Genomic DNA, 27,916 nt, shown 5'->3' on the forward strand with positions numbered 1-27,916 from the left:
CAGCGAGCTCTTGCCCGCGGAGAATGGGCTCTAAAGCCTGCAAACCGCCGTCTAGGCACGTGCTGCAAAAGGAAGTGCTCCCGCGGCGGCCAATCAGCGGCGAGAAGCCGTTTTAACGTCCTCCCTCCTGTACCCCGCCTGGGCGCTGCGCTCGCTCCCCCGCCCCCGGCGCGGCCCTTCCCGGACACCGTACCCCGCACGCTCGGCCGGGCGTCTGGCGGCGACCGGCGTCCGCGACATGGCCTTCCCGGAGGCTGGTGAGTCTCCGCCTGGAGGCTCGGTTTGTGTGGCCTGAAGCCGTCCAACCCCCCGAACGGCCCTGCCCGTTTTATCCGGAGGCTCCGGTCGGCCCCCGCCGGGTCTGGGGTGCCGGCGGGGCTCGTCACTGACGCCCCGCGGCGGCAGGCGGGTGCCCGGGAGAGGGGCCCTGAGCCCGGCGCTCGGTCCGCTGGGAGGCGGGGGGCGCGAGTCGGGGTGGGGAGGGGGCTCGGCGGCGACAGCGCAGCTCGCCGGGCTGCCGGGAGGGGGGCGGCTCCGCGGACGCGCGGGTCTCGCATGGTGGACGCGGGGTTCAACTCTGGGGAACGGCACTGTGAGGAGGGGTCGACGGCCCCGCCGGAGTGGAAGGACGGCGGAGTCCTCTCTTCGGTGCCCCCTGGAGTTAGCGGCTCCGACTAGCATCGCTCTTGCGGAGCGAGTCGGTTGGGTTGTCCGGGACGCCGGCCTCCCTTCTCTGCGACGGCGTTCAAGCCGGTTGTCATGGTTTGGGCAACGGTGGGACGTGGACTTGGGCACGGGGCGATCACAGGCCTTGAAGAGTTTCTTTCTCCCCTTCTCCCTCCCTCTCTTCCCCCTCTCGTTTGTGAGGGGAGACCGTGCCTGGAATACATACCCGCTTCGTTCCCACAACCTGCGTCCAAGTGCACGGAACCTAATACAGAACTTGCCCCCTTATTGCCAGTCATTTCAGGCAACAGATGTTTCACGCTTTTTAAATTACTTTTCATCGAGAGACTGTTGAGGTGCTTTTAATAATCCCGACTCGAATAATCTGGGTGTGGGACGCGAACTTCACCTGTATCGGTGAGGTAGTAGTTCTGAATTTAGACACGTTTTTATTTATTCCCTATATTTTCTTTCACATACATCAGACTTCAAAGCTAACAAATGCAGTAGTGTTGGCGTCATCACTCCGGTTCTTAAGTCTAAGTTAATCACCATCTACTTGGGCACCAGAGAAATTCTCCCTTGCACAAGATAATTGGGTGAAAACATGGCTCGTGCTATTGGGAATATGAAGCAACATTCATTAGCTTCTAGTGGCTTCGGACTCTCACTAACTATCCTGTTTATCACATTATAGTCCCATTTACTTGTAAATGTGGTTAAAACACTTACGTATGGCTTGTAAAATAAGAACTATTGGTAAATAAAGAGTTTAGGTTGCAAAGGTAAAAACTGAATTTGCATCCTAATTTTGACTGCATTGAAACTATCATTCTGGAGTCATCCTAAGAAATTAAATACATATTTTTAAAAATCCTGCCAATCATATATAGTGTTGTAAGCCATTGTTACCTCAATAAGGGAAAAATAAATGAAATATCAAAAAGTCATGCCTACCTAAGAAGGCCTCTAAAATTTTATAAAGATTCCTTATTTTCTACATGTTTCAATGTGTTTTTGTGTGCCCATGTTTTTTAATGTGCGTTGTATGACTTTTATCATGCTACTCAAGTCTTATCTTTTTTTCCCCAACAGAGTGGGTAACCATTGCTAATAACCTCCTTTTGAAATGTCACATACACCTGAGAATACGTGAACTAGAAGACTGTGATGCTAATGTTTTTATTGCTCTTTATCAATCCATTTTGGGAGAAAAGGTACCAGGTAAGGGTCCTAAAAAGTGGGAATAATACACTCTTAGGCCAAAAGTTTCTAGTGCCTTTCTTTGTATATCCTATGGTATTTGTAAAATCTCCATTTTCTTTTTGTTTGCATCTTATTTCTATCTAAAGGGTTGCATACATTACCTTAATGATCATATCAGTTTGACTAGTTTTAGTCATCACTGTTTAATCATGCCTAATGCCTTATAAAAGTCACACCTTTTCTGTAAATGTACCTTTCAAAGGTTTTGAGGTTGAGTTGGACTTGGAAAATCATTGGTCCTGTTACTTAGCCACTGTTAGGGATAAGAACTGGTGTTTGTACTATATGAATATAGTTTACCAGTAAATTCAGAAATTCATAGTCCTGTCATAAGTTGTGGCTTGCTCATTTCTTTCAGAGGTATCACACATTATTTGTTTATATGCCTGATTAAATATTTCAGAGTCCTTACCTTTAGATTCCTCACTGCCTCTGTTTTTTCATATAGTTTATAACCATTAAACTCTATATGGTCTCTTTTCCTTTCCCATTGTTACTATGAGTCAGTGCCCTCATCACTTTCTGGAATTATGGGGAAGAACTCTAGCTGGTATCTTTGGTACTAGTCTCAATACTTCTTAGAGTTCAGAGACATATATAGTTATTAGACCAGTTTTTTTAAAAACTTTTTTCATCCTACCCTGAAGTAGCCATCTTCCTCAACACCAGAGAAAAAAACCTCCAAATTTAATTTTATATTAAAATCATTCTGCACTCTGGTCTGTACTGATTTTTAAAACTTTTACACCAATAATTCTCTGCAGGCTACTTTAGCAGGACATACAAGAATCCTCCTTTCACACCTATTGTGGGGTTTTTCTCACTCATGGAAAACAGCCCACAGTTCATGGGTTTCATCCTCACATACTGCCTTCTTTATTAGAGTGTTTGTATCTCCTTGAATTTGAGGACTTGGTTTTATCTTCTTTATATTCAACCAATAAGATTCTAGGTGCAATTCAGGCTCTATTAGCTTTATTTCTACTTTATAGCCTATTGTTTGGGGGCAGATATTATTGTAATATTTAAGCATACTCAGAAGCCTGATCAGAAACAGATAGCTGAGGGCCTCCCCGGTGGCGCAGTGGTAGAGCGCTGGGTTGCGAGGCTGCCCGCGGCCTCTGCGGCGCCGGTTCGATCCTTGGCTGCTCCCCGGCCACCAGAGGAGGGTCCCACATGGCGTGCAGACCTCCCCTGCCGCCCGCTGCTCCCCTCAGCAGTGTACTTCGGTCCTTCTGCCTGCTCTGCTCCCCGCTCTGGCTCTGGTGAATTCTCTCACCCTCCCACGCTTCTGACTGTACCCAGTGCATGTATAAACAAAACAAACAGACAGGCAAACAAATAAATAAAGAAAAACATGCCTCTATTAAAAAAAAAAAAAAAAAGAAAAAAAGAAACAGATAGCTGAAACCTTGGACTTTCACAGATGCAAAGTCATTTAGCTTTTTTCCTGCAGACCTGATAGCTGTTCCTAGGAGTCAAGAAGATGAAGCTCACAATGTACAAGCAGTAATTGATTCATTGGCCTTGGATTACCTGCAGGTCAGCTTGTCTCACATATCAGGTAATTACTCATTTTACGAATATAATCTGTTAAGTAGAGCTCTGTACATTAATCAGTCAAATGAGTTAACTTAAGAAACAGGCCAAATGGCAAGAGTAAAGCCAAGACGGTTGACTGGTATAGTTACAGCAGCCATCCTTGAGCATTTCCAAGAGAATCAAATATTGAGTTTGATGGATCTGGGTCTGAAGTATAGTATCCTAGTTGGTAGCTTGAGGTATGTTTGTTACTTTATTTTAAAGCTGCCATTTTGCTTGTTTATAGGAACTAAAATCAGATATACCTAAAGGTTCATTAATAAGAATAGGTTAAATAAATTATGATAGATCCAGATAGGAAACTACTCTGCAGTTGTACAGGGTAATTAATGATTCTCTCTATATGATGTTCCACATAGGTGGAACAATCTCCAGTATGTATTTTGTGAGAAAAGTGTGGTGCAGTTACAATAATGTGCCTGGTATGGTGTTATTTGTAAAAACAACGGTGGGGAGAATATGTAAGCAGTTGACTGCAAGCAGGAGGACTCTTCAGCTATGCATGTAACCTATAATACTTGATATAACTTCTACACTTTTTGAATTTGAACCATGTGAATATATTATCTATTCAAAATAAATAAAACTGTAAACTCTTTTTGAACTGTTTTTTCCAAAATAAAATGTACCTACTATGCTTGTACTCTGAAGCCAAACATACCAAAGTATTTGTAAATCTCTATATGTAGATCATGAGAAAATGAGGACTACTCCAGTAAATTATTTCAAGCTAGTAAACAGAGGGACTCTTGGAAACTTGAAATTATATGTAAATCACTAAGAGAAGGTTTATGTTACTTACTCTGTAAAAGTAAAGGATGTAAATATTGATCAGGATAAATCATTTACATCTCAATTTTATGTTGACAAGAAGAAATGTTTTGTAAAAACTATCTTGCAGTTCTAGTAGAGCAAATGCGGTCAATCTGTTTAGAGATAATTCACTCTGAAAGATAACCCCACATTTCACTGTGCTTTTGCCACTTGGAATTAATCACCTGACTAGAACAATTCTATATTTTTCAATCATCCTGTAGCAAGGTTATGTCTACTTATAGAACTTTTTAATGCAAAGCGCCCCCCCCCCCCAAACAACTCACACCTACCCCATGAGAAGTTGCAAAAGTACTTACCTCGTCCTGTAGACTGTAAGGCAGTTTTTCAATCCTTGTGTTTTCAAGCAGTTTCTCCTACATTGTGAAGCCTTGCATTCTGGCAGGCAGTCTTAGTTGCTGGGTTGGTGGAGTATGCTCCCCATCCTGGAAACTGAGAAGTTGCTGAGTATACCCTTGTGTATACTTGTGTATCTTGTTAAGCCAGAAAAACATGCAATCTAAAAACAATATTTCCGATTAGTTTTAAACAGAAAAATCCCCACACATTGTCTTATCTTTACTAGTTGTATTTTAAGACATCAAGTTTCCAGGTTAGGTTTGTTTTGTGTCATATCTGAAGTTATAAATGGTCATTCTCTCAAATTCCAGATTTCTACTGTTCTTCTCCCATACTGGTTTGAACTCATGAGCATATCAGGCATGGTCTCCCAAAGGATTACCCAAAAGAATTACCCAAAAGGACTACTCAAAAGAATTAAGTTCCACTCATACCTGATGTTTAGTGGAGTCCAGTTTAGGTGACATAAAACATGTCAAGTTTCCCTGCTTTTTACCAACCCATTCCTTGTTAACCTTTCAACTTAACATCTGTTGAAGATCTATCATGGGCTAGGTACTGTGCTAGGGACTAAAGATCGCCTTCTTGTATAAATGTGGTGGGAGTTGACCCTGGAGAGGTTGGGGGTCGGGTGAGATTAAAAAGGATTTTAATATACAGAGCTATGATAACTTTTAATCAGAAAAATGGGATAATCTATACAAAATGAATAGGAATTAATATACATTTAGAAACTATTAGGATTCCTGGTGAAAATACCCCAACACATTTGGTTTTTGTTGTAATATTACTCTCCTGCTATTCAGAACAAATCACATGAGGAGGATCCTACATCCTGCCATTTTGTTTCCCTAACCTAGTAAGTTTGTGTTTGGCTGCTTTATATTTTGGAACAAAATTAACAGAGGATGTTTTCTCAAGTCCACTTATTTTGCTTCTTGATAAAAGGAAGGAACATGCCAGTGAATTGTCAACCACTATATTCAAGGCTACCCCTTTTATTTCTCCAAATATAATCAGGCAGCAGGAAATTAATGTTTTTAATATTTATGATAACCATTGTTTCTCCTGGGTTAGTTTCTGATCTTTGTATTCTTGAACAGTATTTTCACAATGGTCTATCCATTTCAAAATTATGAGACTTTTTATTTCTCGGCTAAATTTTTTAATAGCTTTATATTTGTTGTTTAGGAGAAAATATAATAAGAGGAGATAAAGAAGCTATTAAGAATCTACTAGAAATATTTGATGGGTTGCTCGAATATCTTACAGAACACATCAGTGAAACATCTGACGAGAAAAGTAAGTTAAGAATTGAAAGTTGGTTTGGCTTATAGTCTATTTCTCTCTTTGTTTGCCTTTTATCTTTTTGCTTATTTTTCTAAGGAAATAAAGTCATTAATATACCTAATTCATGAAGTGAATTTCAATTCTTACTACTCCAAGTATTTAAAAACACTTAACTACCCTAGACCATCATTATGTCTTTTGCCATCTTGGATATTGCATGTAAATTACTTAAAACTTTAATAGCTAAATTCTGGCTAAAATTGCTTATTCCGTTCATAAAATTCCTTACTCTAAAATTTCATGTATCAGAACTGCTATTTTTGCTAAAAATTTCAGATGTTGCTGAGGCATCAGAAAGAAGTGGTATGTTTCTGTCTTCAGCCTATACTTAGATTGTGATAGACTACTCTTTATTTTACTCTTCAGCCCAGTTCCCCAATGGTAACAATTTATTATGTGAAATTTTGATTGTAAGCTTTTTAATGATATTTGTAAAAATCAGCATTGCCATATTTTCCAAAGGGGCTATGGTTATTTAAAATGGATTAGCAGGAATCTAGAAAACTTAAATAAGGGACCAGGAAAATGAATAACTATAAGAAAGTGAAAATCAAAATCAACAAAAAACTATGAACCAGAGACATTTTTAGGGGGGCGGCGGCGGGAGGGGAGGGATTGGGGTCAGAATGGGGGGGGGCTGCAATTGTATGGGGAATATAAAAATAAAATTTATTATTTAAAAAAAAAAAATGGATTAGCAGGGCCTCCCCTGGTGGCGCAGCGGTTGAGCACTGGGTTGCGAAGCTGCCCGCAGCCCCTGCGGCGCCAGTTTGATCCCCGGCTGCTCCCCGGCCACCAGAGGAGGGTCCCACATGGCGCGCAAACCTCTCCTGCCGCCCGCTGCTCCTCTCAGCAGTGTACTTCGGTCCTTCTGCCTGCTCTGCTCCCTGCTCTGGCTCTAGTGAATTCTCTCACCCTCCCACGCTTCTGACTGTACCCAGTGCTTGTATAAATAAATAAATAAATCTTTAAAAAAAAAAAAAATAAAATGGATTAGCAGTATACAAGGCTACTTACAATCTTTGGCTTAATAAATCCCATTTCTAGGAATTTATCCTAAGGAAATAATAGCGAGTTAGGCACATTAGAATCTTCATTGCAATGTTATTTATCTTTGGGGGAAGGGGGGGAAGCAATATGCATTAATAATTTGAGATTGGTTAAGTAAATACTGCCGTATCAGAGATAGAATAATACATGATCCATTTAAGAATAAGCTTCCTATTAATGAAGTTATCCAAAAACCGTTTTTAGCAGCAACTGCAATTGACATAAATTCCAGTACTAATAAAAATTCTGTGTAGGCGTATAATACCCCTATACAGAAATAGTATTAACTTGGGCTTTTATTGGTATTGTTTTTATTCTAAACAGGTGAAAGTGACCAAGGTTTTAAAGAATCCCATAGCGGGGAACCTTTGGAAGGGCCAGAAAGTACCAACGATTCCAAATCATCATGGAAAAGAGCTTCTTTTGGGAGGTAGGACTCAGTGTCTGGGAACTCAATCAAAATAGATTACTCTTTCCCTTCTATTAAGGATTAAAATTCCACATTATTACACCAGAATGGCAGCAAAAAAAGGCAAAGCTAATTTGAAAATTCTACTAATCTGTCATACTTTAAGCCTCCAAGAGTTTTAAGCACCTTCAGCTATATAAAAGCATTAACCACCTGCTTGTTTTTAATTTTTCCCTTGATCACCAGAGTAGTTTATGTTCCTTACAGAGAACTTGTAAAGTACAGAAAAATAAAAAAAGCAGAAAGAAAAGGTGAAATCTACCATTCAGAACTTAAATAACTGCTGATAACATTTTGTTGTATATTAATCTTTTTTTCTTTTTTTGGATTTTGTGATACTATCTATAGACATAATTTTGTTTCCTGTATTTAAATTTTTAACACATCCTCTTTAAACTGTCATGTTTAAATCATGTATAACATATTGGTGCATCGTAATTTACTAACCTATGAAGTGGTTGTTCCTGTTTTTATCATAATTATCTTTTATCTTTTTTTTGTTTTTTTAAAGATTTATTTATTTATACAAGCACTGGGGTACAGGCCAGAGGCACGGGAGGGTGTGAGAATTCACCAGAGACAGCAGGGAGCAGAACAGGCAGAAGGACCGAAGTACATTGCTGAGGGGAGCAGCGGGGGAGACAGGAGAGGTCTGCCTTGCCATGTGGGAATCTCCCTGGTCAGCCGGGAATTGAACCAGTGCTGCAGAGGCTGTGGACAGCTTCACAGTGCTGCACTTAATCCGCTGCACCACTGGGGAGGTCCCCCTAATTACCTTTTAATACCTCTGTCCCACCTCCCTCTCATATCTTTAAGCTAGAGGCAGAGCCTTAAGAGTTTTAAAATTTGTACTCTCATAGACAAAATATAGATATGTATTTCCCCCCGCTCTGAGTTGATCACTTGTTTCTGTTTTGTTTTCATTTATTTTAAATATTAAACATAAATCCACCACCATCCTTTGGATCCCCTCCATCTTAGCTCTGACCACCAATCTTTTTTTCTGGTTACCTCCGTTCTCTTGTCAAAAAGTCCACTGTGTCTATTTATCTGCTTTGTTTCCTTATATTCCTGTATATAGGTATGATGATATGATAGTTTCTCCTTCTGAATTATTTCACTTGCATAATCCTTTCTCTGAAAATGGCAAAATTTCATCTGTTATATATATTTACACACACACATCTTCTTTATCCAGTCATTCAAACATCTATCAGTGGGTACTTAGGTTTTTTCCACATCTTGGCTATTGTGAATAGTGCTGCAATTAACAGAGGTGCATGTAACTCTTCAGGTTAATGATTTTATATTCTTTGGATAGGTATGCAGAATTGGGAATGCTAATCACATGGTAGTTCTATTTTCAGGTTTTTGAGAAAGCGCCACACTCTTTTCCAAAGTGGTTCTACCAGTTTACATTCCTTTTTCCTCTAGCTCACCAACGCTTGTTAGCTCACCAACGCTTGTTAACGTGTCTTTTTATGTAAGCCCTTCTCACAGGTGTGAGTTACCTCATTATGGTTTTAATTTGTATTTCCCTAATAAGTGATGATGAGCATTTTTTCATATGCTTGCTGACCCTCTATTTGTCTTCTTTTAGACAAGTGTGTAGTCAGATGTTCTGATTTTTGATTGGGTTGTTTGAATTTTGGGTTGTCTAAATCTTTAGATACCTTAGATATTAACCCCTTATTAGATGTATGTCAGCTGTTTCCTCCCATTTAGTAAGCTTATTCCTTTCTGCTTTTTTTCCCCCACTGTGCAGAAGCTATTTAGTTCATTTCCCTTAACATTGGAGTTGTCACTCCCCAAACATATCTGTAAGGCTGATGCACGATTGTATCACCTGTTTTCTTCTATGCATTTTATAGTTTCAAGTCTTATATCCAACACTTATATTTTTGTGTATGGAGTTAGACTATAATCCAGTTTCTTTTGCGTGTGGCTGTCAGTTTTTCCACACCATTTATAGAATGATTTTTTCTTTCTCCATTGTATGATCCTGGTTCCTTTGTCATAAACTGTCATTTTAGATGTGGGTTTATTTCTTGGCTTTTGAGTCCATTCCATTGATCTTTGTTTTTAATTCTATACCATACTGTTTGAATTTCTGTCATTTTGTGATATAGCCTGAACGTCAGGTAATGTGATGCTTCCATCTTCTTTTTTCTCAAGATTGCTTTAGCTATTTGGGGTTCTTTTATGGTTTCACATAAATTTTAGTGTTCTTTGATCCATCCAGCCACTCTGTGCCTATTGATTAATGAATCATGCCGTTAACTTTTAGGGTAATTATTAAAATGTAAGTATTTGTCATTTTTTTGTCTTTTGGATATTTTCATAGTTTGTACTTTTCTTGTGTTTTGGTAAATTCCTTTTGTGTTACATTTGAATTCCCTTTTCAGTTTCTTAATTCTTCTATGGATTTTTCTTTTGGGGTTACCATGAGGTTTATGTATGAGGGATACCTTATATCATTAGATTATAACCCATTAGGTAGATTGTAACACAGTAGGTAGATTAATCATGAACTCATTCTAATAATGCACAGTTTCTCCTCCCTTACCACACGATATATTTTCACTGTCTTGCTGCTTTTAGGTAGGGTTTATTTTCATTTTATGGAAGTCCCTTTAGTATTGCAAGGGTAGTTTAGTGATGATGAATCCTCTTAATTTTTGTTTATAAAGTTCTTTATCACTCCTTCAATTCTGTGTGATAGTCAAGCAGGGTAGAGTGTTTTTGGTTGGAAATCCTTTATGTTCAGCACTTTAAATATATCATGCCTTTTCCTTCTGACTTGTAAGATTTGTTTTTTTTCCCCCTCCATGCTCACACCTTGACCTACGTAAGGTTTTTGTCAAGAAATTTGCAGATATCTTATAATGGGTTCCCTTGTATATACTTCATTTTTCTTTAGTTGCTTTTAGAATTTCTCTTTATTCTTAATCTTTGTCATTTTAATTATGTCTTGGTGTATATGGTTGTACTTCTTGCTAACTAAAGTTTGAGTGAATAGCTGATACTCATTAGTCAAGGTTTGAAAAGTACAGTGCCTTGATGTTTAGGTATAGTACCTTGTGGGAAATGTGTCTTAAAGGATACCATAAGATGAATTTCTTGACGTTATTTTTCATTATTAGATTAAAAAAAAAAAAAAGTAAAAGTGAAACAGTACAGGATATTTAATGCAAAATTAATGCCCTACCAAGACTTCCCTTCAGTCCCATATCCCGAGAGTAACCAATGTTGTTAGTTCTGTGTGTATTCTCCTATATATTTAATCTTTGATGCTATTCACAGTTGTTTCCATAATCAAAATAAAACTGATTAACCACAGAAAGAAGTCTCCCTTTTTCTGTACATAGCATTGAGTAATCTGAACACCCACAGGGAGGCTGCTTGAAGCAACTCTCAGGAGTCTTATGGGAAGGGCCCTCTGTGGTATGGTCTGACCCAGTGTAAAGGAGGGAACTCTTTCAGGTACTCCTTGTCATCTGAGGCATTGGGTCCCACTTGGGATGGAGATGAAACAGAATCCACTGGTGAACTAATTAGACTTGGAGATACTGCACACACCTTTTCACTCAGAAGTAATGGTGAGTAAACTTTAAAATCAGTTATTTTTATTCAACATACAGATATAGAAATGTAATAGTCAATACTTAGGAGTGTTTATATGCTGAGAAGACTAGAGAAAACCCTAATCAGGTATCAGAATTGAAATTCCAGAATACTGCCATTACCCACTGGGTGTTAACCAATACCAATCAAATGGGATTCTACAGGCATATGAGCAAATAGGTATATTCAAGTCTGTTGTGTACTGTGTGGGAAGGAATTCTAGATGCAGTACACTCTCAATACCTTTAGGAATAGTTTCCTGAATTGGGTGTCTCACTTTTTTCATGTTTCAGCTAGTAAGTCTACAATCCAGTAGCAATTTTTCTCCCAAGATTTAGGTCACATTTCCAGTAGTTTACTGCTTATTCACAGTAAACCTGAGTATCTGCCAGACCTGCTGGAGGAGGTCAGACTCCATTCAGCTTTCTCTCCTGCCCTCCTTGGTTGCCATACTCTTTCCTGGCATCATATTGTTTCTTCTCCTGGGATACTCTTGCTTCCTTTATCTTCCTAGCAAACTTAACCAACAGACACCCGTGTCCCTTACCTGCCCCGGACTTTGAGGCTCTGCATTCCGACATTGTGTCCTTCTCACCTTATTTTGGTGAACATCTTTCACACTGCATAGTAAATGTGAGTTTGTCTATTATGTAAAATCTGAATCCCAGGGACAGTAGCCATATCTCATACACATTCAGCAAATGTTTAATGCCTTCCCTGGACAGGCAGTGGTGATACAGTGGTAAACAAAATAACACACATATCCTTTCCCTCATGGAACTTACATTCTCATGGAGGCAGCCAATAAAAAAAGACAGATAAATGAAATATATTGTAGAATTATTCATCCTAATATTTCAAAATTTAGCAAACATTAAGCCCACAATAACTTTTTTTTTTTTTTTTTTGAGCAGAAGAACATGAATGTTAGAGTGGAATTAACTACATTAAATTGGGAATCAAGTGACCTATAATCTCATCCAGGCTCTGGTACTGGCTGTATGAATCTGGCAATACCCTTAACTTTTCTGAGCCTCAGTTACTTCAAGTGTGAAATTTGAAAACTTGACTGAACTGTCTGTAACTTACGTCTCATCATTAATGCTGATTTCAAGGAATAGATGCTGCACTTAATAAATTATATCTGGAAGATTAGATAGTAGATCAAAGACATGTGCTTGCCACTGGGAAAGACAAAGTAATAGAATGATCAGAGTCAAGTGTAGATTAGACAAGAATGTTTTTTTTTTTTTTAAAGTTTATTGTGTACTTTTATTTTTTATTTTTTATTTTTTTATACTTTTTTTTATAGAGGCATGTTTTTATTTATTTATTTATTTTGTTTTGTTTGTTTGTTTATACAAGCACTGGGTACAGTCAGAAGCGCGGGAGGGTGAGAGAATTCACCAGAGCCAGAGCAGGGAGCAGAGCAGGCAGAAGGACCGAAGGGGGCTTCCCCTAGTGGCACAGGGGTTGAGCGCTGGGCTGCAAAGCTGCCCACAGCCTCTGCAGCGCTGGTTCAATCCCCGGCCCCAGGCGAGGGTCCCACATGGCACACAGACCTCTCCTGCTGCGCCCACTGCTCCCCTCAGCAGTGTATTTCATCAGTCTGCCTGTTCTGTTCTCCACTCTGGCTCTGGTGAATCCTCTCACCCTCCTGTGCTTCTGACTGTACCCAGTTGCCTGTATAAATAAATAAATCTTTAAAAAAATAAAAATAAAAAAATAAATAGAACCAAAGCTTTCAGGCTTGATAAAAAAAAAAAAAAAGAAGGACCGAAGGACACTGCTGAGGGGAGCAGCGGGCGGCAGGAGAGGTCTGCGCACCATGTGGGACCCTCCTCCGGTGGCCGGGGAGCAGCCAGGGATCGAACCGGCGCCACAGAGGCCGCGGGCAGCTTCGCAACCCAGCGCTCAACCGCTGCACCACTGGGGAGGCCCCGACAAGAATGTTTCTTGAAGTAGAGAGTTGGGTGACAGAAGATGGAAGGGATGTGATTTTAGAAATGGGATATGATAGCAAATGCCATCTAGAAAGACTGTCTATCAAAAGTGAATTGCTCTCAGAATTTAGGTGTTCAAATTATAATGCAATTAAGGCAGAAGTGAAAAAGTTGAGAGAAGCCAGGAAAAATGTTTGAACTTGATATGAATGCTTATAGTAACTACCTTTGTATTTGGTTTTAAGTCATCACATACCCATCATCATATACATTCACAAGCATCTAATAAAGGCTTTGGTTCCTGGACTATGAAACATTAGTTTTAGGTGCACAACAATTATTGGGTGTGTGTGTGTTTATACATTATATATATAAGGTATATGTGCTACATATCGTCCATAGATATGTCTCATATATGAGATACATATTCACATATATGAGATACATATATATCTCAAAATGAGCACAATAGTAAGTCTAGTTAGCATCTATCACCACACAGAATATTTTTTTCTTATGATGAGAACTGTTATGGTACTTTTAGTGACTTTCAGAGATACATATCTACAGTATTAACTGTGGTCACCTTGCTGTACAGTACATCCTCATGAGGTACTTATAATGAAGCATTTATACACAACTTTTGATCACCATCACCCATTTTCTTCTACTCAGGGCCCCCCATTTTTTTTGTAAACCAAATGTACATTTATTATGTAGATGTTTATATAATTGAAATTATGTTTTCAGTGGAGAAGCTCAGAGTTTTTGCAGTATCTAAGAGTACATCATCAGACAATATAAAGATTAAGGAGAAATATTTGAATGTGTAACTTTCATCCTGACAAATAAAGGTTCCAGCTATTAGCTAAGCATGAGATTTTTAGGAGAAATTCCATCAAACAGGCAGCATATGAGAGACATTCAGGAAAATGGATCCAAGAAAAAATGCATGGTAAAATGCCTGGTAAAAATGAATTGACATCAAACTCAGATAGTAGAGAAACTGTGGACCCAGTTATGGATTTTGAATATTAGATCTTAGATGGTATTCATGTGAAATAAGTTATGGAGGAGAATCACATTTTAATCTGAAAATGGCCATATTGAACTAGATTGTAGAAAAGGAAAGCACAAAAATAATGTTAATTTTTAAAAGTTGTCAGAGGTGTATCAAAATGTTTTAAATATATAGTGTCTTAGTACATATTTCATGGCTCTTAGGGAGTACAAGGTGAATTTTTCTGTATTTAGTGATTAGGGCAATTGTACATAATGGCAATAGTGAGTTTTCAGGGTACATTCTGGTATCTTCAAAGTGAGGGATAAGTTTATGGTGAAACTTTTCCTTAAACTGAAGGACTAGTCATTTAGAGTGGGAAAGTTATGAGTATTTCACTTGGACAGTTTGTGTATTATGGATTTCTAAGGGAGCAAAGTGGATGCTCCCTCAATTTCAGAAATATTTTAGCATAGTTCTCTATGTAATAACAATATAAAGTTGATTCAGTATATTAAACATTAAAAAATTGGACGAAACATTTTGTTTGACTTATCTCAGTTATCTTAGGGATATACCCACACAGATCAGCCTTTATAAAGCTCTGACACTTATTTTTCTAAAGCAAAGTAATAACACACTGTGTAAAATTTTTAAGTTATATAAATCATTCTGGACTACAGACCTACATGTTGCTCTCATAGTTCCATGATTATGCCATTCCCGAGAATTTTTTTTGAGATTTTTAACTTCTGGGTATAGAGCTTTCTGACATTAGTATAACATTCAGCAACTATTTTGCTACCTAAAAAGATTTTTACCTCTTAATATTTTCTTTTCTAGGTACCCAAGATCCTAATGACATGCAGTTTAAAAAAACCTCACCCATACCATCCTCCACATCACATGAAGAGATGCTGAAACCTCCCTCATCTAGTTTTTTGTCCAAGAGTAGGACATCCTTTATTGAAAACAGTGAGTAAATGTATGATTAGTTCCTGAAGTCACTGCTCTGTGTGGTTTAGTTCTTGGGACAATTGCTACTGCTTATATTAGTCTTTTTACTTTTGTCACTCTATACTTAATGCAGTCCTTTTTGGTTTTACATGATCTTGCTTGCTATTAATTATGAGCCCTGATTTCTTAAGATGACCATATTTTTGGTCACATATTTTTGCATCCTTTATTATCTGAATTTTCTCCTCGCAAAGAGACTTTAAGACTTGTACAAGATTCTCTAATATGTATTTTAGTTGGTGGTCTATGATTTTTTTCGTGAATGACAAAACATAGTAACTTGAAAAAACAGCCTCTTGTAGTTAGCTCTGGGATTGTCATGTGCTCAGTATTGTGTCATTGTTAATGGCTAACTAGTTTTATGACATGTGACTGAATCATAATTTATATAGCTGTTCTTCAAACCAATTAGGCTTTTAATAATTTTTAATTTTAAAATAACTTTTCAGAGAATATTTTTATGATAGCAATTTTTTTTACCTATATCTTACGTGCTTTTTTTAAAAATCTAGTTAAAAATGTATTTCTAAGCAGTGCATCTGAACATGCTTATATAGATATGTATGTATATAAACTGATTATTTATTATTTCTTAGTTTCATTTAATGTTCACTTTAATTTGTTCAACTAGTGGAAATTCCTCCTGTGGATATGATTCCAAGTGCTAGAAAGCTAGGGGAGCCTATACAATCTGCTATTCCTTTACATCCACCCTACCACCCTTCAGCGCCTCGAGCATCCTGCCCCATGGGTAAAGAATACCTGCATTCAAGTCACTGCTCCCCTACCATGAATTCTACTGGAGAGGGCACCACATTTTCTGTGGTGAGTAGAAATGCTTGTTTTCTATAGTTTTAAAGGGGTGTCTGTCTACCTGTATTAGTCAAGGATACTGTACCAGTCAGAGTGCTGCCACTTCTTAAAATTTATCCCTGCATGATCTTATTCTAGCAAGACAAGGACAGGAGAAATGTATAAAATGGGAACTAGCACATATAAGGAGTAGCACATAAGGAGTAGCACATATATGGGAGTAGCACATATTAAGTGTTTCTTTTGTGCCAGGCACAGTTCAAGGTACTTTATAGGTATTGCATAATTTATTCCTGACAATATCTCTGAAGCAACTATAATTTTTTTATTTCCCGTGGGGAAACTGATAGAGGTTGAGTATTGTCTGAGGTCACACAGCAGCTGTAGAATCAGGATTCAATCGCAGGCATTCTGGCTTCAGAACCCATTTTGTGTGCCCTTAATTAAATAATTCTAAAAACTTCAAGAAAGTATGAAAAAGAACCTTTCTTCCACAATCCTGTTACCTAGCATTAACTACTATTAACATCTTGACCTACTTGCTTCCACTCTTTCCTCATGGGAAAAAGACCAATATGGCCATCTTGTCCCTCTTTTCCTAGAAACAAGAACAAGCAGGCATATCTGCAAAGGTTGAATTTATAAACAATGATATAATATTATTAAAAATTCCAACAGTGCAGAAAAAGTACAAAGATGAAATAAGCATCCTTAGCATTAGGTGACCACCATCCTACACATTCTGGTCATCTATTCAGGTAGGAGGGTGGACAGATTAAAAACTGAAAAAAGATCACAGGATGAGGATTACCTTTGCAGGAGTCTCAGGAAGGATGGTGGAAGAAGGGCTTCTGAGTTGCTGGTAATACTCCAATTCTTGACCTGAGTGGCAGTTAAGTGGGAATGTTCATTTTGTAATAAGAGCAGAATTCGTACACTTAAATTTTTTTAAAATGACAATAGTATAGTTTACTAAAAGTATTTAATTTGCTTCAATAAAAGAAAAAGATAATGAAGTAAAATTAAGGAGGCTGTTAAACATCGTAAGGAATATTTTCTGTAAGATTCCTTCTAAGGTTAGAAAGATAATGTTTACTTTAATACTTTTGCACTTGTGATTTGTTGTGTCTTCTTCCAAAGCAATTTTCTCTGTTTTTAAAAGGAACCAGATGATAGTGTTTTCTTCACTTCCAAGTCGCCTAAAGATAGCCAACAGGAAATATATCCAGCGCAGGTCCAGTGTCCTAGGACAAGGAAACTTCCCAAAGGAAAAAGGTAACATTACTGCAGCTCTTAATGCTTATACTCTGTTTGCAAAGGACTTGCAAAAAGTAAGGGTAGTGTAGTGTCTAAACTTGGCTGTGAAGACCAGTATGTAATATTTGTTAAAGTATTTACAGTTAAAAAATTCAATTTTTTTTTAACCAGGTATATTTTGCTATTTTAATGTCACATGGTCACTTATTGCAGATATGAAAACAAAACTGCAGTCTCATCATGGGATTCACCTTCCTCCCAGAGGCCCAGAAAGAGGTTAACAGAACAAGAATTACATGCAGTATCAGAGAAACTCTCTCAGCGGCTCTCTGAACTAGATTGGGTAAGTCTTGATTATTATCTATACTGAGATTCCCATGCTTTGTGAACATTTCAGTGATCTTCCAATTTGAAGATAAAAGTAAAGTACTAGAAAATTAGTTGTCTCATTATGTTACATAAGTCAAGCAGGTATGACAGAATGAGAAATTATCACCTGGATTTTCATGGTATAACGAAATTTGGTACAGACTTAACCCAAATTTTATAAAAATGAATTGTCAGTTAATATGAATGATTATGTTAAACTGTTTACATACATCTATACAGTTTCTACTTGTTATCAAGTCAAAGACAGAGTTGATGTGAAATTGGATGGATCTCAGATTCTCAAAAATACAGTATTATAGGTTGATCTAGCATTGAATAAATCTCTGATTTACTTTAAGTTTATTGAGACTGAGTAATCTGTAGCACTAATATGCCCTTGAAAAATTAGACATGCATAAATATCTGAAAATTCATTATCAGGGCTGATAACTTTTTAAAAGTTCTGTTTACTTCCAAATTGCATTCTAACTGAAATCAATGAATGATACTGAAGAGAATTTTCTCTATAGATGTTAAAATGTGCCCTGGGAAATCGAACTAAAGAAACGACTGACTATGAAGAAGATACTGGAAATGAAGAGACACTATCTCAGCACAGTGACAGCATCATGGAATGTGGACCAAAGAAGCGAAGGCCAGGTACCTATTCATTCCAGACATAGCAGGATGAGGATGGCCCAGGGAACCACTAAGACAATTCCCCTTTTCACAACTAGCATTTGCCTAAGAAGAATGGAACATAAAACGGTTTGAAGAGAGAAGTGATTTATTTAATCTCTTGGGCAGTGTGGAATTAGGAGGACTAATTACTAAGTAAGGAAGATTCAGGACTACTTAGAAAACGCTAAACTACATTAACTTTTGTTCAAAAGCATGAGCTTTATGCAGATAAACTATGTACATGTGTATATGCACTTCACCTCCTCAGGACACAGGCAAGTAAAAGGATTGCAGACATACGGCTCAAAGGGTTTAATATGTTCTTCTTCCTCCATCACCGGGAGCACTTAAATGAGGGCCTTTGTGTGCAGCAGGTTTTTCATATGTTACTTCATTTTCAACCCAAAGTTGTATATTGAACCTAAGTATTTATTTGAGATAGTAAATACCTATGTCTGTTTACTTGGTGTGGCTAACCATACAAACTAATACAAATTAATTATAGGTGAGAGTACATTTTGCACATTTACAGTCTGTATCTTGGATTTGGTAAAAATCAACCACTAGGCTTCCAACTTAACATTTCTGGCTGTCAGGAACAAATGCATATGTCCCTTCTGTATTGTAGGACTTGCCACGCATAGAAAGTCACCCTACAGATCTCATTCACTCTCTCCATCACCAGTTAACAGAAACAAGCAGCTCCTCATGGAGAGAAAGAGACAGCAAAAGTCAAAAGAAACAGATGAACGCCGATGCCAAGCAAAGGTACATACCAGTTACCTTAAGTCAAGTGCACCAAGGAACATGCTTTGGTTAAAAGCTTAGAATGCATTTGATATTCTCGAGCTGAGTACATGATCAAAAATTATGTAACATAACATTTATGTCTTCATTATGGAGCATAAAATTTGCACTTATGAAACTTGAGAAGACTGTTGCATATAGCCCACAGCTCCAGTGCATTAAGAACGAGATCGGGATTGATTATTTTCAGAGATGAAAAAGAATTTGGGGCAAATTAAATGTTATCAGACCACTTGAGTGGTAGATAGGATGAAAGTGCCCAATATAAGAATGAAAAGTGTGATTGAGGTTTCAACAAGGAGAATGGTATGATTAACAAGGAAGGCTTTCTGCTATGTAAGAGGCAAGAATTTTGAAATGTAGCATAAATTTAGAATTCAAGTTATTTGCTATAGTAGTATTTTATAATGATATTTTAAAATAGTATTTTAAAAGCTGAAATAAGTTCAGGTGTCTTAAAATGATGTGTAACCAAAATTATTTTAAAAACTGCTAACAATAAAGGGCCTCCCCGGTGGCGCAGCGGTTGAGCTCTGGGTTGCGAAGCTGCCCATGGCCTCTGCAGCGCCAGTTCGATCCCCGGCTGCAACCCGGCCACCGGAGGAGGGTCCCACATGTTGCGCAGACCTCTCCTGCCGCCCGCTGCTCCCCTCAGCAGTGTACTTCGGTCCTTCTGCCTGCTCTGCTCCCCGCTCTGGCTCTGGTGAATTCTCTCACCCTCCCGTGCTTCTGACTGTACCCAGTGCTTGTATAAATAAATAAATAAATCTTTAAAAAAAAAAAAAAAAAAAAAAAACTGCTAACAATAAATACTTAAATATCCAACCCATCAAAGACATATGCTTGCAACCCAATGCATAAAGTTTCCACAATACCTTAAATACACTGTTTTGATAGTTGAACACATTTTGCTATACTTTCAGTATGGTGGAGCTTTAACCCTTTCTTATATTTAATATTATCACTGACTTAAATTTGTTTGGATATTCTTTGGTTCCTAAACAAAAAATTTACTATTTGCATTTAAGAGAAATGGCAACAAATAGGATATGGGAAAGGAGAAATAGAAAAAAAGAATGGGACTTCCCTGGTGGCACAGGGGTTAAAGACAGAGCTATCAAGCTATCCCCAGATACCGCAGCATGAGTTTGATCCCCAGCGGGCCTGGGAGCAACCCACATGGCGCAGCAGACCTCTCCTGTCTCAGCCACTGCTCCCCTCACCAGTGTATTTCAGTAGATCTGCCTGTTTTGCTTCCCCACTTTCTCTGGTGAAGCCTTTCACCCCCTGCATCTCTGGCCTATACCCCAGGTCTTGTATGAATAAATAAATAAATCTTAAAAAAAAACCAAACTAACAAAAACAAGTGTTCTATGAAATTTCATTTTATGTCCCAACAAATCTAAAAAAGAAAGGGAATGGCAGAATCTTAGGTCAATTTTTTCCCTTCATTTTCACTTGTGCATGTTTTTAATAACTTAATAGCATATTGCCTTTTCCCCTTTAGGCACTAACTGAAGCATTTGAAAGAGAACTAAGAAGAAATAAAGTTCAAGAGAATACTGGACTGCTAGGAATAAATGAGGAGGAGGAAACAGTGGGTAAAAGTCTCTACTGTAATAAATGCCATTTGATCAGATCATTGGGAAGTACAGAGATGATCTTTCTAAAAGGTTAAAAGAATCAGCAGGACTGATTAGCTCCTCAGAAGTCAGGATTTCGTTTCCTGATGTAGGATTTTCTCTTAATTCAGAGGGCAGCCAAGTTCTAAGAAAGGGTAAGATGTAGCACCAAAGAACACTAGTATTTCTCCTCCTTCCATCAGTTTCTAAAGGGTTCTGCTGTTCAGCAGTTCATCAAAGGTGATGAGAAAGATGGCTGAGGCTGACAGGGTGAAGGAGAATAAGGGAAGACAGCAAGTTCCAGTTACTTTGTAGCTGGTTGGAGGACACCCAGAGCATATGTTTTTTAATAGCCTTTCAAAGGGATGGTTACAGGAGCTAACTGAAAGCAGGGGGGAAATGCTTATGCTAAAAATGTTCGTTAACAAAGCATGATATATAGTATAGTATGATGATAACTAAGCATTGTTTAAAAAAATTTTAATCTATATGGGAAAAGTTGTCAAAGCAGCATGGACATCAAAACAGTATGAGTGGTTGTATTTTAAGTGTGGGACTATGGTGGGGATGAAACTTGAAGAGGATTCAGTGGCTTTTCAAATTCTAAGGGATGCCGGGGACCAAAAGATGCTTTTAACTAAGAAAGATAAATACTAACCAGATTTTAGAAATTTGAAGGCAGGCGTTTAAACTGGTGACTAGTTATTTTTGTCAATATGTAATATGTAAGATGATCTATGAAAGTTATTAGATCTCTCCTTTATTTCTATTCTGTTTTATATCTGCTCTAAGGACAAAATAAACAGAGCTGTTCGTAAAGGAACTTCAAAATGTAGTCAGCCCTGGAAGATTTACTCTAGAAGAACCACAACTCAAAGTCCAAGAGATGGTTTGCCAAATAAAGCAGTTCCAAGTAAGAACCACAAAATTGTATTTTATGGAAAGCTGGCATCCTTTGAAAGTGTGTGCTACATTCCAAGGACACAACACTGAAAACATCCACAAGTCAGCTGGAGAAAGTTCCTTCTTTTATCACTGCCATATGGTAGATTTCTGTAAAGAGAGATAAAACTCTTTATGGCATTCATTTAAAACTCTTAAATACCAGCTTTGGCTTCACTCTGCCCACTTCCACTGGTTGCCTTTGGTTTCTGGGAAGGTGGCAGAACCAGAGAGGTGTTCCACAGCAAACAGATGGCCTGTTCAGCTCCAGTTATATTTACAGTTTGTGCCAGTGAGTGTTAAGAGTCCTATTATGGAGAAAACGAGGTCATGAGAAATGCCAGGATGCAGCTTCAAAGACCGCTGGCCTTTTAACTACATCCCATTAGACAGTCTTTGCCTCCAAGGAGGGCTGAGGAGTCTGACCACACGCACAGCATCCACCCTGGCACCGAGTCAGCTGAGCGGGTCAGCTGGACCTTCACAAGACCAGCATGTCTTCAGTCAGGACTGTTGAGTTTATTTTCATCTTTATAAGTAGTTGGCTTAATCAGGTCAAAGAAAGGAAAGCAAAAGAAGTATGTACATTTAGAATGTTCTTTTCAGGATCAGAACCACATCATTTAGATAAGCTCTGATCTAGCAGAAAGGTGGGATGAAAGTTGCCATTAAGGGCCTCCCTGATGGCACAGCGATTGAGCGCTGGGTTGTAAAGCTGCCCGCAGCCTCTGCAGCGCCGGTTCAATTCCCAGCCACCAGGCGAGGGTCCCACATGGCACGCAGACCTCTCCTGCCACCTGCTGCTCCCCTCAGCAGTGTACTTCGTCAATCTGCCTGCTCTGCTCTCCGCTCTAACTCTGGTGAATTCTCTCACCCTCCCGCACTTCTGACTGTACCCAGTGCTTGTATAAATAAATAATCTTTAAAAAAAAAAAAAAAAGATAGTTGCCATTAAAAGCTATCAGTCTGTCTCAGATTAAGAGTGTCTTTGTTTCTGTTTTTGCTTTTTTACCTTGCAGTGAAAGTGAATGAGCAGAGTCTCCTGCCTCTGATGCTGGAGCAGTTTCCATTTCTCTATGTTTCTGGACAAACACTAAGCAAAATGTGGAAACAGCAAATTGCACAGATTGAACAGCTTAAAAAGGATGCATGTAGAGAAAATCGATCGAAGAAGAAACTCCAGGATGAAGTAAGTGAACTCTCAAATTTAAGCATAGAAATATAACCCACAAAGGGGAAGAACTTTTCCTTACAGAGTAGTGAATCGCATTACTGACCTCCTTTTCTGCTCCCCTAAAAGATAGAAGAAGCCTTAAGAAGGCAGGATCTCCTTACTGCACTTGTCAAGAAAGAATATGAACATAACAAGAGACTGGTATGTCAAAAGCAAGTTGGATATTGTAATTTTGAAGTTAAGTTGCATTGTTTACTTTTATATGTACAAGCTATAAACTCAACTTCCTAACACATGTGGAAGCCAGCTAGCCCTTCAGCCAAAACTGATGAGGGGAAAAGGTGCTAGGTGCTTTATATATAGTTTCATTTTATCTTTATAGTGACATACTGGGGATATTTCCTTTGAAATAGAAAACCTGAGGCTTTGAGATACCTATTGACTTGCCCTGGGCCTCCCATAATCAGTATGGGGCTAGGCTGAGATTTTATTTCCTTTTTTTCTTTTTCTTTCTTTTTATATTCCCCATACATAGGCTGAGATTTTAATCCAGATCTGTCTACTTCCACAGCCCCTTCAAGGCGCCAGATGGTTGCATTTTAGTGCTTTTTTGTCTTTACCCATTTTTCTCAGGTCCCAAGTAAAGAGCTGAGGTAGTTTACCAGCCTCCACTGTGACAGGATTTAGAACTGTACATAGCACACACATCCTTTGTTGAGTATAACGAAGGGAGAAAGCAGAGCAAAGGTAGCATGCCGGAGGGAGAGATTTAAAAACCCTTGGTTGAGTGTAGAGTAAGCAAAGTGTAGAGAACTATTCTAAACAATTCCAAAAGAAGGGGAAGTCATCACAAGAACTGAATGTGGTACTTTTGTATTGGGAATGGAGGGGGACAAATATCTAAACACCAAGTTGAAAGCTTTATGTACATGGCCTCATTTCATCCTCACTGTTTTATAAGATATTGTCTAAATTTTCTTAGTTTTGACTAAGTTTTGTTTGAAAGTGTGTGTAATTATTCCCTTTTTTTTTTTTTTTAAGATTGATTTATTTATTTATGCATATAAGAGCTGGGTAAAGGCCAGAGATGCAGGGGGTGAGAAGATTCACCAGAGACAGCGGGGAACAGAACAGGCAGACAATGAAATACACTGCTGAGGGGAGCAGCGGGTGAGACAGGAGAGGTCTGCTGTGCCATGTGGGTTGCTCCCTGGCCACTTGGGGATCGAACTTGTGCTGCAGAGGCTGCGGACAGCTTCATGGTGTGGTGCTAAACCCCTTGCCACCACTAGGGAGGCCCTTTTCTGTTAATTTTTTTTTTTTTTTATTAGAACAACTGGTACCTTTTTTTTTTTAAATGAATTTTATTTTTATAATCCCCATACAATTGCAACCCCCTTATTTTGACCCCAATCCCTTTTCTGTTACTTTTAAACTGACATCTCAGTGAGGCTTAGGTGACCCTCTGGTGGAATGGGGAGATGAGATCCCTATTTCCACCTTGAACATTGCTGTTCTCTGCAACAGAGGGGCTCAATGGGACAGTTCTTTGGACTGAGGTGCCAAAGGCTCTCTGTCTGCTCAGGCCTTAGGCTACTGGTCCGCCACACTTGACTTCCTGCTTAAAAACACTATGAGGAGGAATGGGGCAGATGACAACACCGGAGTCCATCTCCTCTTCCTTAACTCTTTCTCCCATCCCCTTTCCCTTTCTTAGCAAGACTTCAAGGACCGAATTCATAGGCAGAAGTTGACTCAATCAAAGATAAAAGAAAATCGGCAGCAGATCATTCGTGCCCGAAAATATTATGATGAATATAGAGTTCAGTTGCGTGCCAAAATGTTGAGAATGAGAACCCGGGAAGAAATGGTAAATATGGCTTTTTCCATCTGACCCTGTTAAAAAGGTGTAGTTTGTCAGTTGCTAACATTCATTCCACCGCCTTTGTGACTCTTGCCAAATTTGAATCCCGAATCCAAATCCAAGTTCTAAAATGTTAACCATAAGAGTTCAGACTTGTTCACACCTTAATTTTATTACCCACAGTGCATCTATCCCTTCCCCTTATTTAAGGTCTTAATTTTCTTTCACCTCCTACACAGAAGTACTTTTTAGTACAGTTACTTGAAGAGTTTGGGAACAGGTTATGAGAGAGAAGCTTAAGGTGTGAAAGATGACTTAAGATTCCACACAAAATCAGGAAGGTAATGTAGGACAGATATGCTATGAGGTGTGTGTTTGCACAAGAATGTGCGCTCTCATTCTAATCAAGCTGGAATGCTTACTCTTTTGGGATTCCAAACTGTCAGTAAATGTTACTGCTAGCATAAAACATTAATGTGAGGGAGGGCCTCCCCTGGTGGCGGAGCAGTTGAGCGCTGGGTTGCGAGGCTGTCCGCAGCCTCTGCAGCGCCAGTTTAATCCCCGGCCACCTGCGAGGGTCCCACAAAAAAAAAAAAAAAATTAAGGTGATTATAGGTAATGAGGCTAAATACTCTGAGGTAGGTTATACAGATTAAAAAGGTTTTGACCTTGGTTGTGTAAAAGTGTTCCATTAACAAACCTACAGTTTAAAATTCCAGTCTTAAAAAAAACAAGCTACATCTGAAATTTTCAGGCTTACTTTAAAAAAATTTTAAAAATAAATAAAAAGGTTTTGAGAGGTTAAAATAACTTGACAAAGGCAGTAGTGCTAGCTAACAAATGCATGGCTGAAAGAACCAGTTCTTCAGTCAGGAATTGTTACTAATCAGTGGAGGGCAAGGGGGCATATCCAAATTCTTTGAACAATTTGTTTCCTGTGTCCTGCTTAGATAATAAACCACCTCACCCCCAAACATAGCACATGTATAATGTTTCTGCCCTGGGATTCTTCTTAATAAATTTAGCTGCTTGAGACTTCTTTTCTGAAAGTAGTAAAGATATAGTATGTATGGGATATATGAGATATAAGAAAAGATAAAGAAAACCATTATTCATCACAGAAATAGAAATCAAAACCACACTGACCTACCACTCTTACACACTAGGATGGTTAAAGAAAAAAAGATAAATACTGGCAAATTGTGGAGAATTAGAACACCTTCCCTGGTGGATTTGTAAAATGGCATAGCCACTTAGAAACAGTTCTCAGAATATTTTGGCAGTTCTCAAAAGGTTAAATATAGTCTACCATACGACTTAGCAGTTTCACTCCTGATATATCCACACAAATAACTTGTCCACATATGTTCACATTACCATTATTTATAATGGCCAAAAAGAGTACACCACCCAAATGTCTATTAACTGATCACTGGATTTAAAAAAAGTGATACATCCATACAGCATCATGCTATAGATGAATCTTGGAACTATGCTAAGTGAAAGAAGGCAGACACAAAAGGCTGAACATACATTCCATGTATATGAAATGTCCAGAACAGGCAAAGCTATAGATAAGAATGATTTAGTGGTTAATAGGAGGCTCCTAATGGGTATAGAGCTTCTTGTCGGAGTGATGAAGATGTTCTGAAATTACTGTTGATACAACCTGTGACTATATTGAAACCTACTGAATTATATCTTTAAAGGCTGAATTTTATGCTATATATATCTCAGAGCTGTTACTTTAAAAAAAAACCTTTGTAAAATATGATCAGTACATCTCTCCAGTGAAGTTCAGCATAACTATTTTCTGATTGAATAACTGACAGATATTTAAGAAACTGTTTGAAGAAGGCTTACAAATTCAGAAGCAGAGATTACGAGACCTAAGAAACTATGCCAAAGAAAAGAGAAATGAACAAAAGCAACAACACCAGAACGAACTGGACTCAATGGAGAACTACTATAAAGACCAGGTGAGCTCACTCTTGCTTCACTGACATTCTAATGTGCTTAGTCCTAACCAGCTGTGTCAAAAGTTAGCTTGATCTGTTAAACAGTAAAGCTCCAGACATTAACTCAATTTGTCACTATACAGGTTAGGCCCCAAAGATTTAAATTTAAGATGAAACATACTAGTGTTTAACCAAATATATATTCCATATTGCCCTGTTTCAACTAAAGTAAAAATCACAAGCCTATGAACATTAAGTATAGAAACAAAGATAAGTAATCTTTGGACCACAGACAAAAGATTGTTTTTTATCTTCCCTGTAAACAGTTTTCATTACTGGCAGAAGCTATATCACAAGAACGTCAAGAACTCAAAGCCAGAGAGAAAGCCCAGACCCAGGTAATAATGAACAAGATAAAAATAATTTCTTTACGTTTTTAAGAAGTAGGAAATCGCCATATAATATCTTTTGCGGGGAGGGGCATGGACTGAATACTAATAAGATCCACTTATGATGCAAAATATTTATCCTATGATTTTACATTCACCTATTCAGGTCTCTGAGAGCTGCTGCTAAGTTATTGCAGGAGCTTGATGAGAGCTGGTAGGTGGAAAGGGCATAAAAATAGATGGAGGCGCGGATAAATTTTGTGAACAGCACAATGACATGATTCTCTTTTAGACATTACATAAGGTGAAGAGGGAGCTGCGATCTAAGATGGAGAAGGAAATCCAGCAGTTGCAGTATATGATAACACAGAACGACGACGATGCTTTCTTCCGGGAGCTGGAAGCTGAGCGCTTCAGATCTCGGCTTCAAATGGCTTCCTTTCAGTACAGTAAAAACCCCTTCCCGTGAGGCCAGACTTCACTGGTAAAATTTCTGGACTTCACCAAATCAGAACTAGAACTGAGCCAGTAAACAATCTAAACTAGAAGAGTTATTTTTAAATGTCTTACCTATATACAGTCCCAACAATTTTTATGAAATTATGTAATTTTTAAAATAAAATCATTTTCTTAAAAGTTACTGCTTCTTGACAGTTGTAACGTAAGACACTTAAAACAATGGGTATCTCTCAACATTCTGAGGGCTGCTCAGGACAGTCGGTGCAGGAGGGGAGAAGGGACAAGGGGATAACAAGGGATGGTAGTGAGGAATAAAATACTAGTAACAGGGCCTCCCCAGTGGCGCAGTGGTTGAGCGCTGGGTTGTGAAGCTGCCCACGGCCTCTGCGGCGCCGGTTCGATCCCCGGCTGCTCCCCGGCC

The 27,916-nt window shown here is 38.5% G+C and overlaps 1 protein-coding gene across 1 annotated transcript; it reads left to right on the forward strand.

Moving 5' to 3' along the window:
* Window positions 1–73: 73 nt before the first annotated feature.
* CEP95 (centrosomal protein 95) lies at window positions 74–27,814 on the forward strand. The gene is made up of 20 exons (XM_037495140.2): window positions 74–257; window positions 1,762–1,890; window positions 3,389–3,496; window positions 5,899–6,009; window positions 7,432–7,537; window positions 11,060–11,175; window positions 14,987–15,118; window positions 15,792–15,985; window positions 17,136–17,248; window positions 17,444–17,573; window positions 18,130–18,259; window positions 18,909–19,048; window positions 20,595–20,684; window positions 21,502–21,622; window positions 22,671–22,840; window positions 22,952–23,026; window positions 24,543–24,695; window positions 26,522–26,668; window positions 26,974–27,045; window positions 27,329–27,814. Exons 1-20 carry the CDS (start codon window positions 239–241, stop codon window positions 27,503–27,505), a joined length of 2,433 nt encoding a protein of 810 aa, XP_037351037.1. The 5' UTR covers window positions 74–238; the 3' UTR covers window positions 27,506–27,814.
* The last annotated feature ends 102 nt before the right edge of the window (window positions 27,815–27,916 follow it).

This window comes from Talpa occidentalis, unplaced genomic scaffold, assembly GCF_014898055.3.
Source record: "Talpa occidentalis isolate TD23 unplaced genomic scaffold, MPIMG_talOcc4v2.1 talOcc4.7, whole genome shotgun sequence".
Lineage (NCBI taxonomy): Eukaryota > Metazoa > Chordata > Mammalia > Eulipotyphla > Talpidae > Talpa > Talpa occidentalis.

Coding starts and splice junctions, on each gene's coding strand:
- CEP95 (XM_037495140.2), top strand. Junction 1,891..3,388: donor TTTGGGAGAAAAGGTACCAG/GTAAGGGTCCTA, acceptor TTTTTCCTGCAG/ACCTGATAGCTGTTCCTAGG. Junction 20,685..21,501: donor TAAATGAGGAGGAGGAAACA/GTGGGTAAAAGT, acceptor ATCTGCTCTAAG/GACAAAATAAACAGAGCTGT.